Source organism: Panulirus ornatus, chromosome 11 (assembly GCF_036320965.1).
Source record: "Panulirus ornatus isolate Po-2019 chromosome 11, ASM3632096v1, whole genome shotgun sequence".
In the NCBI taxonomy this organism is placed as follows: domain Eukaryota; kingdom Metazoa; phylum Arthropoda; class Malacostraca; order Decapoda; family Palinuridae; genus Panulirus; species Panulirus ornatus.
In genome coordinates, this window is record NC_092234.1 from 12,271,192 (window position 1) to 12,289,093 (window position 17,902).

At 42.3% G+C, this 17,902-nt stretch overlaps 1 protein-coding gene across 3 annotated transcripts in view; it reads right to left on the reverse strand.

Moving 5' to 3' along the window:
- Nucleotides 1–17,902, reverse strand: part of LOC139751282 (uncharacterized) — a 134,430-nt gene that overhangs the window by 26,433 nt on the left and 90,095 nt on the right. The window contains exons 11-13 of one of the 3 annotated variants that reach the window (XM_071666600.1): nt 11,956–12,061; nt 11,545–11,600; nt 10,987–11,184 (exon numbers count right to left, since the gene is read on the reverse strand). In XM_071666600.1, coding sequence (XP_071522701.1) covers nt 10,987–11,184; nt 11,545–11,600; nt 11,956–12,061 — 360 coding nt within the window. Of the gene's footprint in view, nt 1–10,986; nt 11,185–11,376; nt 11,601–11,955; nt 12,062–17,902 lie in introns of all 3 variants that reach the window. The other 2 variants (XM_071666599.1, XM_071666601.1) reach the window with 2 other exon arrangements.

A 17,902-nucleotide genomic window follows, 5' to 3' on the forward strand; every position in this document is an offset into this window, starting at 1 on the left:
TGATCGGGGCCTGAACATGCAGGAGGGTGAAAGGAGGGCAAGGAATAGAGTGAATTGGATCGATGCGGTATACCGGGGTTGACGTGCTGTCAGTGGATTGAATCAGGGCATGTGAAGCGTCTGGGGTAAACCATGGAAAGCTGTGTAGGTATGTATTTTTGCGTGTGTGGACGTATGTATATACATGTGTATGGGGGTGGGTTGGGCCATTTCTTTCGTCTGTTTCCTTGCGCTACCTCGCAAACGTGGGAGACAGCGTCAAAGCAAAAAATATATATATACATATATATATATATATATATATATATATATATATATATATATATATATATATATATATATATTTATTTATCCCTGGGGATAGGGGAGAAAAAATACTTCTCGGGCATTCCTCACGTGTTGTAGAAGGCGACTAAAGGGGACAGGAGCGGGGGGCTAGAAACCCTCCCCTCGTATTTTGACTTTCTGAAAGGGGAAACAGAAGAAGGAGTCACGTGGGGAGTGCTCATCCTCCTCAAAGGCTCAGATTGGGGTGTCTAAATGTGTGTGGATGTAACCAAGATGAGAAAAAAGGAGAGATTGGTCGTATGTTTGAGGAAATGAATCTGGATGTTTTGGCTCTGAGTGAAACGAAGCTCAAGGGTAAAGGGGAAGAGTGGTTTGGGAATGTCTTGGGAGTAAAGTCAGGAGTTAGTGAGAGGACAAGAGCAAGGGAAGGAGTAGAACTACTCCTGAAACAGGAGTGGTGGGAGTATGTGATAGAGTGTAAGAAAGTAAACTCTAGATTGATATTGGTAAAATTGAATATGGATGGAGAGAGATGGGTGGTTATTGGTGCATATGCACCTGGGCATGAGAAGAAAGATCATGAGAGGCAAGTGTTTTGGGAGCAGCTGAATGAGTGTGTTAGTGGTTTGGATGCACTAGACCGGGTTATAGTGATGGGTGATTTGAATGGAAAGGTGAGTAATGTGGCAGTTTAGGGAACAATTGGTATACATGGGGTGTTCAGTGTTGTAAATGGAAATGGGGAAGAGCTTTTAGATTTATGTGCTGAAAAAGGACTGGTGATTGGGAATACCTGGTTTAAAAAGAGAGATGTACATACATATATGTATGTAAGTAGGAGAGATGGCCAGAGAGCGTTATTGGATTATATGTTAATTGATAGGCGCACAAAAGAGAAACTTTTGGATGTAAATGTGCTGAGAGGTGCAACTGGAGGGATGTCTGATCATTATCTTGTGGAGGCAAAGGTGAAGATTTGTAGAGGTTTTCAGAAAAGAAGAGAGACTGTTGGGGTGAAGAGAGTGGTGAGAGCAAGTGAGCTTGAGAAGGAGACTTGTGTGAGGAAGTACCAGGAGAGACTGAGTACAGAATGGAAAAAGGTGAGAACAAAGGACGTAATGGGAGTGGTGGAGGAATGGGATGTATTTAGGGAAGCAGTGATGGCTTGCGCAAAAGATGCTTGTGGCATGAGAAGAGTGGGAGGTAGACAGATTAGAAAGGGTAGTGAGTGGTGGGATGAAGAAGTAAGATTATTAGGGAAAGAGAAGAGAGAAGCATTTGGATGATTTTTGCAGGGAAATAATGCAAATGACTGGGAGATGTATAAAAGAAAGATGTAGGAGGTCAAGAGAAAGGTGCAAGAGATGAAAAAAAGAGCAAATGAGAGTTGGGGTGAGAGAGTATCATTAAATTTAAGGGAGAATAAAAAGATATTTTGGAAGGAGGTAAATAATGTGCGTAAGACAAGGGAACAAATGGGAACTTCAGTGAAGGGGGCTAATGGGGAGGTGATAACAAGTAGTGGTGATGTGAGAAGATGGAGTGAGTATTTTGAGGTTTGTTGAATGTGTTTGATGATAGAGTGGCAGATATAGGGTGTTTTGGTCGAGGTGGTGTACAAAGTGAGAGGGTTAGGGAAAATGATTTGGTAAACAGAGGAGGTAGTAAAAGCTCTGCGGAAGATGAAAGCCGGCAAGGCAGCGGGTTTGGATGGTATTGCAGTGGAATTAATTAAAAAAGGTGGTGACTGTATTGTTGACTGGTTGTTAAAGTTATTTAATGCATGTATGATTCATGATGAGGTGCTTGAGGATTGGTGGAATGCTTGGATAGTGCCATTGTACAAAGGCAAAGGAGACAAGAGTGAGTGCTCAAATTACAGAGGTATAAGTTTGTTGAGTATTCCGGGTAAATTATATGGGAGGGTATTGATTGAGAGGGTGAAGGCATGTACAGAGCATCAGACTGGGGAAGAGCAGTGTGGTTTCAGAAGTGGTAGAGGATGTGTGGATCAGGTGTTTGCTTTGAAGAATGTATGTGAGAAATACTTAGAAAAGGAAGTGGATTTGTATGTAGCATTTATGGATGTGGAAAAGGCATACAATAGAGTTGATAGAGATGCTCTGTGGAAGGTATTAAGAATATATGGTGTGGGAGGCAAGTTGTTAGAAGCAGTGAAAAGTTTTTATCGAGGATGTAAGGCATGTGTACGTGTAGGAAGAGAGGAAAGTGATTGGTTCTCAGTGAATGTAGGTTTGTGACAGGGGTGTGTGATGTCTCCATGGTTGTTTGATTTGTTTATGGATGGGGTTGTTAGGGAGGTGAATGCAAGAGTTTTGGAAAGAGGGGCAAGTGTGAAGTCTGTTGTGGATGAGAGAGCTTGTGAAGTGAGTCAGTTGTTGTTCACTGATGATACAGCGCTGGTGGCTGATTCATGTGAGAAACTGCAGAAGCTGGTGACTGAGTTTGGTAAAGTGTGTGAAAGAAGAAAGCTGAGAATAAATGCGAATAAGAGCAAGGTTATTAGGTACAGTAGGGTTGAGGGTCAAGTCAATTGGGAGGTAAATTTGAATGGAGAAAAACTGGAAGAAGTAAAGTGTTTTAGAAATCAGGGAGTGGATTTGGCAGCGGATGGAACCATGGAAGCGGAATTGAATCATAGGGTGGGGGAGGGGACGAAAATTCTGGGAGCCTTGAAGAATGTGAGAAGTCGAGAACATTATCTCGGAAAGCAAAAATGGGTATGTTTGAAGGAATAGTGGTTCCTACAATGTTGTATGGTTGCGAGGCGTGGGCTATGGATAGAGTTGTGCGCAGGAGAGTGGATGTGCTGGAAATGAGATGTTTGAGGACAATGTGTGGTGTGAGGTGGTTTGATCGAGAAAGTAATGTAAGGGTAAGAGAGATGTGTGGAAATAAAAAGAGCGTGGTTGAGAGAGCAGAAGAGGGTGTTTTGAAATGGTTTGAGGACATGGAGAGAATGAGTGAGATAAGATTGACCAAGAGGATATATGTGTCGGAGGTGGAGGGAACGAGGAGAAGTGGGAGACCAAATTGGAGGTGGAAAAATGGAGTGAAAAAGATTTTGAGTGATTGGGGCCTGAACATGCAGGAGGGTGAAAGGCGGGCAAGGAATAGAGTGAATTGGATCGATGTGGTATATATATATATATATATATATATATATATATATATATATATATATATATATATATATATATATAGCTGTCTTGTAATAATGCACTGAAACATCAGCTCCCTTTCCACATCCACGCCCCACAGAACTTTCCATGGTTTACCCCAGATGCTTCACATGCCCTGGTTCAATCCATTGACAGCACGTCGACCCCGTTATACCACATCGTTTCAATTCACTCTATTCATCACGCGCCTTTCACCCTCCTGCATGTTCAGGCCCCGATCACTCAAAATCGTTTTCACTCCATCTTTCCACCTCCACTTTCGTCTTCCACTTTTCCTTGTTCCCTCCACCTCTGACACATATATCCTCTTTGTCAATGTTTCCTCACTCATTCTCACCATGTGCCCAAACCATTTGAAAACACCCTCTTCTGCTCTCTCAACCACACTCTTTTTATTACCAAACATCTCTTACCCTGTTATTACTTACTCGATCAAACCACCTCACACCACATATTGTCCTCAAACACCTCATTTCCAGCACATCCACCCTCCTGCACACAACTCTATCCATAGCCCACTCCGTGCAACCATACAACATTGTTGGAACCACTATTCCTTCAAACAGACCCATTTTAGCTTTCCGACATAATGTTCTCAACTTCACACATTGTTCAAGGCTCCCAAAATTTTTGCCCCCTCCCCCACTCTATGATTCACCTCAGCTTCCATGGTTCCAGTTGCTGCCAAATCCACTCCCAGATATCTAAAACTCTACACTTCCTCCAGTTTTTCTCCATTCGAACTTACCTCCCAATTGACTTGACCCTCAACCCTACTGTACCTAATGACCTTACTCTTATTCACATTTACTCTCAACTTTCTTCCTTCAGAAACTTTACCAAACTTATATTTTTTTTTTTGCTTTGTCGCTGTTCCCCGCGTTTGCGAGGTAGCGCAAGGAAACAGACGAAAGAAATGGCCCAATCCACCCCCATACACATGTATATACATCCGTCGACACACGCAAATATACATACCTACACAGCTTTCCATGGTTTACCCAAGACGCTTCACATGCCCTGATTCAATCCACTGACAGCACGTCAACCCCGGTATACCACATCGATCTAATTCACTCTATTCCTTGCCCTCCTTTCACCCTCCTGCATGTTCAGGCCCCGATCACCCAAAATCTTTTTCACTCCATCTTTCCACCTCCAATTTGGTCTCCCACTTCTCCTCGTTCCCTCCACCTCCGACACATATATCCTCTTGGTCAGTCTTTCCTCACTCATTCTCTCCATGAGCCCAAACCATTTCAAAACACCCTCTTCTGCTCTCTCTACCACGCTCTTTTTATTTCCACACATCTCTCTTACCCTTACGTTACTTACTCGATCAAACCACCTCACAGCACACATTGTCCTCAAACATCTCATTTCCAGTACATCCACCCTCCTGCGCACAACTCTATCCATAGCCCACGCCTTGCAACCATACAACATTTTAGGAACCACTATTCCTTCAAACATACCCATTTTTGCTTTCCGAGATAATGTTCTCGACTTCCACACATTCTTCAAGGCTCCCAGAATTTTCGCCCCCTCCCCCACCCTATGATCCACTTCCGCTTCCATGGTTCCATCCGCTGCCAGATCCACTCCCAGATATCTAAAACACTTTACTTCCTCCAGTTTTTCTCCATTCAAACTTACCTCCTAGTTGACTTGACCCTCAACCCTACTGTACCTAATAACCTTGCTCTTATTCACATTTACTCTTAACTTTCTTCTTTCACACACTTTACCAAACTCAGTCACCAGCTTCTGCAGTTTCTCACATGAATCAGCCACCAGCGCTGTATCATCAGTGAACAACAACTGACTCACTTCCCAAGCTCTCTCATCCCCAACAGACTTCATACTTGCCCCTCTTTCCAAAACTCTTGCATTCATCTCCCTAACAACCCCATCCATAAACAAATTAAACAACCATGGAGACATCACACACCCCTGCTGCAAACCTACATTCACTGAGAACCAAACTTATATATATATATATATATATATATATATATATATATATATATATATATATATATATATATATATATATATATATATATTCTTTCTTTCATACTATTCGCCATTTCCCGCGTTAGCGAGGTAGCGCTAAGAACAGAGGACTGGGCCTTTGAGGGAATATCCTCACCTGGCCCCCTTCTCTGTTCCTTCTTTTGGAGAAATAAAAAAAAAAAAAAAAATGAGAGGGGAGGATTTCCAGCCCCCCGCTCCCTTCCCTTTTAGTCACCTTCTACGACGGGCAGGGAATACGTGGGAAGTATTCTTTCTCCCCTATCCCCAGGGATATATGTATATATATATTTATTTTTTTTATTATACTTTGTCACTGTCTCCCGCGTTTGCGAGGTAGCGCAAGGAAACAGACGAAAGAAATGGCCCAACCCCCCCCCCATACACATGTATATAGATACGTCCACACACGGAAATATACATACCTACACAGCTTTCCATGGTTTACCCCAGACGCTTCACATGCCTTGATTCAATCCACTGACAGCACGTCAACCCCGGTATACCACATCGCTCCAATTCACTCTATTCCTTGCCCTCCTTTCACCCTCCTGCATGTTCAGGCCCCGATCACACAAAATCTTTTTCACTCCATCTTTCCACATCCAATTTGGTCTCCCTCTTCTCCTCGTTCCCTCCACCTCTGACACATATATCCTCTTGGTCAATCTTTCCTCACTCATTCTCTCCATGTGCCCAAACCACTTCAAAACACCCTCTTCTGCTCTCTCAACCACGCTCTTTTTATTTCCACACATCTCTCTTACCCTTACGTTACTTACTCGATCAAACCACCTCACACCACACATTGTCCTCAAACATCTCATTTCCAGCACATCCATCCTCCTGCGCACAACTCTATCCATAGCCCATGCCTCGCAACCATACAACATTGTTGGAACCACTATTCCTTCAAAAATACCCATTTTTGCTTTCCGAGATAATGTTCTCGACTTCCACACATTCTTCATATATATCTATATATATATATATCTATATATCTATATCTATATCTATATATATATATATATATATATATATATATATATATATATATATATACATATATATGTATATATATATATATACATATATATATACAAATCTTCACCTTAGTCTCCACAAGATAATGATCAGACATCCCTCCAGTTGCACCTCTCAGCACATTAATATCCAAAAGGCTCTCTTTCGCACGCCTGTCAATTAACACGTAATCCAATAACGCTCTCTGGCCATCTCTCCTATTTACATACGTATACTTATGTATATCTCGCTTTTTAAACCAGGTATTCTCAATCACCAGTCCTTTTTCAGCACATAAATCTACAAGCTCTTCACCATTTCCATTTACAACACTGAACACCCCATGTATACCAATTATTCCCTCAACTGCCACATTACTCACCTTTGCATTCAAATCACCCATCACTATAACCCGGTCTCGTGCATCAAAACCACTAACACACTCATTCAGCTGCTCCCAAAACACTTGCCTCTCATGATCTTTCTTTTCAGAAAAGAATAGTGAATGTTGGGGTGAAGAGGGTGGTGAGAGTAAGTGAGCTTGGGAAGGAGACTTGTGTGAGGAAGTACCAGGAGAGACTGAGTACAGAATGGAAAAACGTGAAAACAATGGAATGTAAGGGGAGTGGGGGAGGAATGGGATGTATTTAGGGAATCAGTGATGGATTGCGCAAAAGATGCTTGTGGCATGAGAAGAGTGGGAGGTGGGTTGATTAGAAAGGGTAGTGAGTGGTGGGATGAAGAAGTAAGATTATTAGTGAAAGAGAAGAGAGAGGCATTTGGACGATTTTTGCAGGGAAAAAATGCAATTGAGTGGGAGATGTATAAAAGAAAGAGACAGGAGGTCAAGAGAAAGGTGCAAGAGGTGAAAAAGAGGGCAAATGAGGGTTGGGGTGAGAGAGTATCATTAAATTTTAGGGAGAATAAAAAGATGTTCTGGAAGGAGGTAAATAAAGTGCGTAAGACAAGGGAGCAAATGGGAACTTCAGTGAAGGGCGCAAATGGGGAGGTGATAACAAGTAGTGGTGATGTGAGAAGGAGATGGAGTGAGTATTTTGCAGGTTTGTTGAATGTGTTTGATGATAGAGTGGCAGATATAGGGTGTTTTGGTCGAGGTGGTGTACAAAGTGAGAGGGTTAGGGAAAATGATTTGGTAAACAGAGAAGAGGTAGTAAAAGCTTTGCGGAAGATGAAAGCCGGCAAGGCAGCAGGTTTGGATGGTATTGCAGTGGAATTTATTAAAAAAGGGGGTGACTGTATTATTGACTGGTTGGTAAGGTTATTTAATGTATGTATGACTCATGGTGAGGTGCCTGAGGATTGGTGGAATGCGTGCATAGTGCCATTGTACAAAGGCAAAGGGGATAAGAGTGAGTGCTCAAATTACAGAGGTATAAGTTTGTTGAGTATTCCTGGTAAATTATATGGGAGGGTATTGATTGAGAGGGTGAAGGCATGTACAGAGCATCAGATTGGGGAAGAGCAGTGTGGTTTCAGAAGTGGTAGAGGATGTGTGGATCAGGTGTTTGCTTTGAAGAATGTATGTGAGAAATACTTAGAAAAGGAAGTGGATTTGTATGTAGCATTTATGGATCTGGAGAAGGCATATGATAGAGTTGATAGAGATGCTCTGTGGAAGGTATTAAGAATATATGGTGTTGGAGGCAAGTTGTTAGAAGCAGTGAAAAGTTTTTATCGAGGATGTAAGGCATGTGTACGTGTAGGAAGAGAGGAAAGTGATTGGTTCTCAGTGAATGTAGGTTTGCGGCAGGGGAGTGTGATGTCTCCATGGTTGTTTAATTTGTTTATGGATGGGGTTGTTAGGGAGGTGAATGCAAGAGTTTTGGAAAGAGGGGCAAGTATGAAGTCTGTTGTGGATGAGAGAGCTTGGGAAGTGAGTCAGTATTTGTTCGCTGATGATACAGCGTTGGTGGCTGATTCATGTGAGAAACTGCAGAAGCTGGTGACTGAGTTTGGTAAAGTGTGTGAAAGAAGAAATTTAAGAGTAAATGTGAATAAGAGCAAGGTTATTAGGTACAGTAGAGTTGAGGGTCAAGTCAATTGGGATGTATGTTTGAATGGAGAAAAACTGGAGGAAGTAAAGTGTTTTAGATATCTGTGAGTGGATCTGGCAGCGGATGGAACCATGGAAGTGAAAGTGGATCATAGGGTTGGGGAGGGGGCGAAAATTCTGGGAGCCTTGAAGAATGTGTGGAAGTCGAGAACATTATCTTGGAAAGCAAAAATGGGTATGTTTGAAGGAATAGTGGTTCCAACAATGTTTTATGGTTGCGAGGTGTGGGCTATGGATAGAGTTGTGCGCAGGAGGATGGATGTGCTGGAAATGAGATGTTTGAGGACAATTTGTGGTGTGAGGTGGTTTGATCGAGTAAGTAACGTAAGAGTAAGAGAGATGTGTGTAAATAAAAAGAGTGTGGTTGAGAAAGCAGAAGAGGATGTTTTGAAATGGTTTGGGCACATGGAGAGAATGAGTGAGGAAAGATTGACCAAGAGGATATATGTGTCGGAGGTGGAGGGAACGATGAGAAGTGGGAGACCAAATTGGAGGTGGAAAGATGGAGTGAAAAAGATTTTGTGTGATCGGGGCCTGAACATGCAGGAGGGTGAAAGGAGGGCAAGGAATAGAGTGAATTGGATTGATGTGGTATACCGGGGTTGACGTGCTGTCAGTGGATTGAATCAGGGCATGTGAAGCGTCTGGGGTAACCCATGGAAAGCTGTGTAGGTATGCATATTTGTGTGTGTGGACGTATGTATATACATGTGTATGGGGGTGGGTAGGGCCATTTCTTTCGTCTGTTTCCTTGCGCTACCTCGCAAACGCGGGAGACTGAAAAAAAAAAAAAAGACGTTTTGGATGGAGGTAAATAAAGTGCTTAAGACATTTGAAGTTATAGTGGTTCCAACAATGTTATATGGTTGCGAGGCATGGGCTATAGATATAGTTGTGCAGAGGAGAGTGGATGTGTTGGAAATGAGGTGTTTGAGGACAATATGTGGTGTGAGGTGGTTTTATTGAGTAAGTAATGAAAGGGTAATAGAGATGTGTGGTAATAGAAAGAGTGTGGTTGAGAGAACAGGAGAGGGTGTATTGAAATGGTATGTTTATATGGAGAGAATGAGTGAGGAAAGATTGACAAAGAGGATATATGTGTCAAAGGTGGAGAGAACGAGAAGTGGGAGATCAATTGATATTGGAGGTTGAAGGATGGAGTGAAAAAGATTTTGAGTGATTGGAGCCTGAATATACAGGAGGGTGAAAGGCATGCAAAGAATAGAGTGAATTGGAACGATGTGAAATACTGGAGTCAACGTGCTGTCAGTGGATTGAACCAGGACATGTGAAACATCTGGGGTAAACCATGGAAAATTTTGTGGGGCTTGGATGTGGAAAGGGAGCTATGGTTTTGATGTATTACACATGAAAGCTAGAGACTGGGTGTGAACAAAAGTGGCCTTTGTTGTCTTTTCCTAGCGCTACCTCGCATGCATGCAGGGGGAGGGGGGTGCCATTTCACATGTGGCAGGGGTGGCGGTGGGAATGGCTGAAGGCAGTATGCAAGAATATGTACATGTGTATATATATGTATATGTCTGTGTATGTATATGTATGTATGCGTTGAAAAATATAGGTATGTATATGTGCGTGTGTGGGCGTTTATGTATATACATGCGTATGTGGGTGGGCTGGGCCATTCATTCATCTAATTCCTCGCACTACCTCGCTAATGTGGGAGACAGTGACAAAGTATGATAAAAAAGAATGGAGACAGTGACAAAGTATGATAAAAAAGAATGAATTTATATATTACACATAATCGCTGTTTCCCACATCCTTGAGGTAGTGCAATGAAACAGACACAGAATGGCCCAACCACTCATATACACATTTATATATATAAACACCCATTCATGCACATATATGTACATATACATTTCAATGTATACACACATATACATACACAGACATATACATATATGCCCATGTACATATACTTGCTGCCTTCATCCATTTCCGTTGCCACCCTGCCACATAGGAAATAGCAACCCTACCCCCTCCTGTGAGGTAGTGCTAGGAAAAGACAAAAAGGCCAAATTTGTTCACACTCACTCTTTATCTGTCGTGTAATGCACTGAAGCCACAGCTTAAGAGATGGGACAACACAGGTGTTAAACGCTCCTTCTTTAACACACAACTAGTAATCAGCAATCACAAATAGAAATCACACACACGCACTCTCACACACAGACACACAGAAACACACACATACACACACACACACACACACACATATATATATATATATATATATATATATATATATATATATATATATATATATATATATAAAATGTGTGTGTGTGTGTGTGTGTGTGTGTATATATATATATATATATATATATATATTTCCCATACCCTAGTTAGTCCCCCGTTGGCTACACCATTGGCGACACCATTGCTTGTGCTGCTTTTGCTGGCATATAAAGGTGTGTCTGAAGATGTGTGTTCAATCATAGCATGCAAGATGACAATGGCAAAGATGAGGACAATGGAGAAGAAGAGCCACACGTCCAGCATCTTGAAGTATGATGTTTTTGGAAGGCCACTGGATGTCTGTGGATAAGTTTATAAAGGAGTAAAGCATAATGATGACAGTTTTGTCATTAAATCCTATTATTACAAAGCTGCTGAAAGTGGAAAAAAGTTTTAAGAGATAAATACTTGATACTATGAAGCAGATTTTCCAGATTGTGTTACACTGATCATGTTTATGGAGCTGAAAATGTGAAAAGGAAGTATACTCACCTGTGTGTAAAGGGATGAGAGCACGAGGAGGGTCATTAGAGCAACAACAATGCGTGCCAGGAAGTTGGAAAGCTTGAAGAAGAAGGTAGAGTAGGCAACGATGATGAGGAATGTAGTTGGTAGGTAAAGCGTAACAAGGTAGAACCCATAACGGCGGGAGAAGCGTACCTGCACCGTCATAGTTGAGAGTTGATCTTCTTGTCCCGTCTTTAAGCTAACACCATCTGGAAGTGAAACCAAGCTTGGTCATCACACACACTAACAGGTTGTGACATTGGGTAACACCTTAAAGTGGAAATGTTAAGTAAAATGGAAGGATGGTAAATGATCAGGGTCCATTGTACTTACTAAGTCTCTCTCTCTCTCTCTCTCTCTCTCTCTCTCTCTCTCTCTCTCTCTCTCTCTCTCTCTCTCTCTCTCTCTCATTGTAGGTACTTTTAAGTATGTAGGTAGGTATTCTCTCCCATCTTCCCTTATTTCCTTTCCCCTCTCTTTCCCACCCTCTCTTCCCTTTTTCCTATTTTTTAACCTTGTTTTTTCTCCTTCCCATTTCCATTTCTTCGTTCCACACTAACTTACCTACAGTGTACTCAATGAGGTGACTGCCAGAATATACAGCTCGGCCGGGCTGGAGCTTTATGTACCTTGCTGAAGCAGACACTAATGTGAAGTTCAGCATACAGACCTGTAGAGAACACATTATAGAACAGTTAATTCTCACCAAGTTTTGAAAAGAAATATAAAATATATGTATTTTTTATTTATTATACTTTGTCGCTGTCTCCCACGTTAGTGAGTTAGTGCAAGGAAACAGACGAAAGAATGGCCCAACCCGCCCATATACACATGCTTATACATACATGTCCACACACGCACATATACATACTTATACATTTCAATGTATATATATATATATATATATATATATATATATATATATATATATATATATATATTATCCCTGGGGATAGGGGATTAAGAATACTTCCCACGTATTCCCTGCGTGTCGTAGAAGGCGACTAAAAGGGGAGGGAGCAGGGGGCTGGAAATCCTCCCCTCTCGTTTTTTTTTAAATTTTCCAAAAGAAGGAACAGAGGGGGCCAGGTGAGGATATTCCAAAAAAGGCCCAGTCCTCTGTTCTTAACGCTACCTCGCTAACGCGGGAAATGGCGAATAGTTTAAAAGAAAGAAAGAATATATATATATATTTTTTTTTTTTTTTTTTTTTTATACTTTGTCGCTGTCTCCCGCGTTTGCGAGGTAGCGCAAGGAAACAGACGAAAAAAATGGCCCAACCCCCCCCATACACATGTATATACATACGTCCACACACGCAAATATACATACCTACACAGCTTTCCATGGTTTACCCCAGACGCTTCACATGCCCTGATTCAATCCACTGACAGCACGTCAGCCCCGGTACACCACATCGCTCCAATTCACTCTGTTCCTTGCCCTCCTTTCACCCTCCTGCATGTTCAGGCCCCGATCACACAAAATCTTTTTCACTCCATCTTTCCACCTCCAATTTGGTCTCCCTCTTCTCCTTGTTCCCTCCACCTCCGACACATATATCCTCTTTGTCAATCTTTCCTCACTCATTCTCTCCATGTGTCCAAACCACTTCAAAACACCCTCTTCTGCTCTCTCAACCACGCTCTTTTTATTTCCACACATCTCTCTTACCCTTACGTTACTCACTCGATCAAACCACCTCACACCACACATTGTCCTCAAACATCTCATTTCCAGCACATCCATCCTCCTGTGCACAACTCTATCCATAGCCCACGCCTCGCAACCATACAACATTGTTGGAACCACTATTCCTTCAAACATACCCATTTTTGCTTTCCGAGATAATGTTCTCGACTTCCACACATTCTTCAAGGCCCCCAGAATTTTCGCCCCCTCCCCCACCCTATGATCCACTTCCGCTTCCATGGTTCCATCCGCTGCCAGATCCACTCCCAGATATCTAAAACACTTCACTTCCTCCAGTTTTTCTCCATTCAAACTCACCTCCCAATTGACTTGACCCTCAACCCTACTGTACCTAATAACCTTGCTCTTATTCACATTTACTCTTAACTTTCTTCTTCCACACACTTTACCAAACTCAGTCACCAGCTTCTGCAGTTTCACACATGAATCAGCCACCAGCGCTGTGTCGTCAGCGAACAACAACTGACTCACTTCCCAAGCTCTCTCATCCCCAACAGACTTCATACTTGCCCCTCTTTCCAAAACTCTTGCATTTACCTCCCTAACAACCCCATCCATAAACAAATTAAACAACCATGGAGACATCACACACCCCTGCCGCAAACCTACATTCGCTGAGAACCAATCACTTTCCTCTCCTCCCACACGTACACATGCCTTACATCCTCGATAAAAACTTTTCACTGCTTCTAACAACTTTCCTCCCACACCATATATTCTTAATATATATATATATATATATATATATATATATATATATATATATATATATATATATATATATATATATATTAGAAAAGCAAATGGATTTGTATGTAGCATTTATGGATCTGGAGAAGGCATATGATAGAGTTGGTACAGATGCTCTGTGGAAGGTATTAAGAATATATGGTGTGGGAGGCAAGTTGTTAGAAGCAGTGAAAAGTTTTTATCGAGGATGTAAGGCATGTGTACGTGTAGGAAGAGAGGAAAGTGATTGGTTCTCAGTGAATGTAGGTTTGCGGCAGGGGTGTGTGATGTCTCCATGGTTGTTTAATTTGTTTATGGATGGGGTTGTTAGGGAGGTAAATGCAAGAGTTTTGGAAAGAGGGGCAAGTATGAAGTCTGTTGGGGATGAGAGAGCTTGGGAAGTGAGTCAGTTGTTGTTCGCTGATGATACAGCGCTGGTGGCTGATTCATGTGAGAAACTGCAGAAGCTGGTGACTGAGTTTGGAAAAGTGTGTGGAAGAAGAAAGTTAAGAGTAAATGTGAATAAGAGCAAGGTTATTAGGTACAGTAGGGTTGAGGGACAAGTCAATTGGGAGGTGAGTTTGAATGGAGAAAAACTGGAGGAAGTGAAGTGTTTTAGATATCTGGGAGTGGATCTGGCAGCGGATGGAACCATGGAAGCGGAGGTGGATCATAGGGTGGGGGAGGGGGCGAAAATCCTTGGGGCCTTGAAGAATGTGTGGACGTCGAGAACATTATCTCGGAAAGCAAAAATGGGTATGTTTGAAGGAGTAGTGGTTCCAACAATGTTGTATGGTTGCGAGGCGTGGGCTATGGATAGAGTTGTGCGCAGGAGGATGGATGTGCTGGAAATGAGATGTTTGAGGACAATGTGTGGTGTGAGGTGGTTTGATCGAGTGAGCAACGTAAGGGTAAGAGAGATGTGTGGAAATAAAAAGAGCGTGGTTGAGAGAGCAGAAGAGGGTGTTTTGAAGTGGTTTGGGCATATGGAGAGGATGAGTGAGGAAAGATTGACCAAGAGGATATATGTGTCGGAGGTGGAGGGAACAAGGAGAAGAGGGAGACCAAATTGGAGGTGGAAAGATGGAGTGAAAAAGATTTTGTGTGATCGGGGCCTGAACATGCAGGAGGGTGAAAGGAGGGCAAGGAATAGAGTGAATTGGAGCGATGTGGTATACCGGGGTTGACGTGCTGTCAGTGGATTGAATCAAGGCATGTGAAGCGTCTGGGGTAAACCATGGAAAGCTGTGTAGGTATGTATATTTGCGTGTGTGGGCGTATGTATATACATGTGTATGGGTGGGGGGGTTAGGCCATTTCTTTCGTCTGTTTCCTTGCGCTACCTCGCAAACGCGGGAGACAGCGACAAAGTATAATAAAAAAAGAAATATTTGTTTTTTTTATTATTTTGCTTTGTCGCTGTCTCCTGCGTTAGCGAGGTAGCGCAAGGAAACAGATGAAAGAATGGCCCAACCCACTCACATACACATGTATATACATGCATGTCCACACACGCAAATATACATACCTATACATTTCACCGTATACATATATATACACACACAGACATATAGATGTATACACATGTACATAATTAATGATATCTGTCTTTACTCATTCCAATCGCCACTCTGCCACACATGAAATTGCAACCCCCTCCCCCGCATGTGTGCGAGGTAGCGCTAGGAAAAGACAGCAAAGGCCACATTCGTTCACACTCAGTCTCTAGCTGTCATGTATAATGCACTGAAACCACAGCTCCCTTTCCACATCCAGGCCCCACAGAACTTTCCATGGTTTACCCCAGACACTTCACATGCCCTGGTTTAATCCATTGACAGCATGTCGACCCCGGTATACCACATCGTTCCAGTTCACTCTATTCCTTGCCCGCCTTTCACCCTCCTGCATGCTCAGGCCCCGATCACTGAATATCTTTTTCACTCCATCTTTCCACCTCCAATTTGGTCTCCCACTTCTCCTCGTTCCCTCCACCTTTGACATGTTTATCCACTTGGTCAACCTTTCCTCACTGATTCTCTCCATGTGACCAAACCATTTCAAAACACCCTCCTATGCTCTCTCAACCACGCTCTTTTTATTACCACACATCTCTCTTACCCTTACATTACTTACTCAATCAAACCACCTCACACCACATATTGTCCTCACCCATCTCATTTCCAGCACATCCACCCTCCTGCGCACAACTCTATCCATAGCCCACGCCTCACAACCATATAACATTGTTGGAACCAATATTCCTTCAAACATACATATTTTTGCTTTCGGAGATAATGTTCTCGACTTTCACACATTCTTCAACACTCCCAGAACTTTCACCCCCTCCCCCACCCTATGATTCACTTTCGCGTCCATGGTTCCATCCGCTGCCAAATCCACTCCCAGATATCTAAAACACTTAATTTCCTCCAGTTTTTCTCCATTCAAACTTACCTCCCAATTGACTTGTCCCTCAACCCAACTGTACCTAGTAACCTTGCTCTTATTCACATTTACTTTCAGCTTTCTGCTTTCACACACTTTACAAAACTCAGTCACCAGCTTAAGCAGTTTCTCACATGAATCAGCCACCAGCGCTGTATCATCAGTGAACAACAACTGACTCACTTCCCAAGCACTCACGTCCACAACAGACTGCGTACTTGCCCCTTTCCAAAAGTCTTGCATTCACCTTCCTAACATCCCCATCCATAAACAAATTAAACAAACATGGAGACATGACACACCCCTGCCGCAAACCAACATTCACTGAGAAGCATTCACTTTCCTCTCTTCCTACTCGTACACATGCCTTACAGCCTCGATAAAAACTTTTCACTGCTTCTAACAACTTGCCTCCCACACCATATATTCTTAATACCTTCCAAAGAGCATCTCCATCAACTCTTTCATATGCCTTCTCCAGATCCATAAATGCTACATACAAATCCATTTGCTTTTCTAAGTATTTTTCACATACATTCTTCAAAGCAAACACCTGATCCACACATTCTTTACCACTTCTGAAACTACACTGCTCTTCCCCAATCTGATGCTCTGTACATACCTTCACCCTCTCAATCAATACCCTCACATGTAATTTCCCAGGAATACACAACAAACTTATACCTCTGTAATTTGAGCACTCACTCTTATCCCCTTTGCCTTTGTACAATGGCACTATGAAGCATTTCTCCAATCCTCAGGCACCTCACCAAGCATCATACATACATTAAATAACCTTACCAACCAGTCAATAATACAGTCACCCCCTTTTTTAATAAATTCCACTGCAGTACCATCCAAACCCACTGCCTTGCTGGCTTTCATCTTCCGCAAAGCTTTTACTACCTCTTCTCTATTTACCAGATCATTCTCCCTAACCCTCTCACTTTGCATACTACCTCGACCAAAACACCCTATATCTGCCACTATATCATCAAACACATTCAAACCCTATATCTGCCACTGTATCATCAAACACATTCAACAAACCTTCAAAATACTCACTCCATCTCCTTCTCACATCACCACTACTTGTTATCACCTCCCCACTTACCCCCTTCACTGAAGTTCCCATTTGTTCCCTTGTCTTACGCACTTTATTTACCTCCTTCCAAAACATCTTTTTATTTTCCCTAAAATTTAATGATACTCTCTCACCCCAACTCTCATTTGCCCTCTTTTTCACCTCTTGCACCTTTCTCTTGACCTCCTGCCTCTTTCTTTTATACATCTCCCAGTCATTTGCATTATTTCCGTGCAAAAACTGCCCAAATGCCTCTGTCTTCTCTTTCACTAATAATCTTACTTCTTCATCCAACCACTCACTACCCTTTCTAATCTGCCCACCTCCCATGCTTCTTATGCCACAAGCATCTTTTGCGCAAGCCATCACTGCTTCCCTAAATACATCCCATTCCTCCCCCACTCCCATTACATCCTTTGTTCTCACCTTTTTCCATTCTGTACTCAGTCTCTTTTGGTATTTCCTGACACAAGTCTCCTTCCCAAGCTCACTTATTCTCATCGCTCTCTTCACCCCAACATTCTCTCCTCCTTTCTG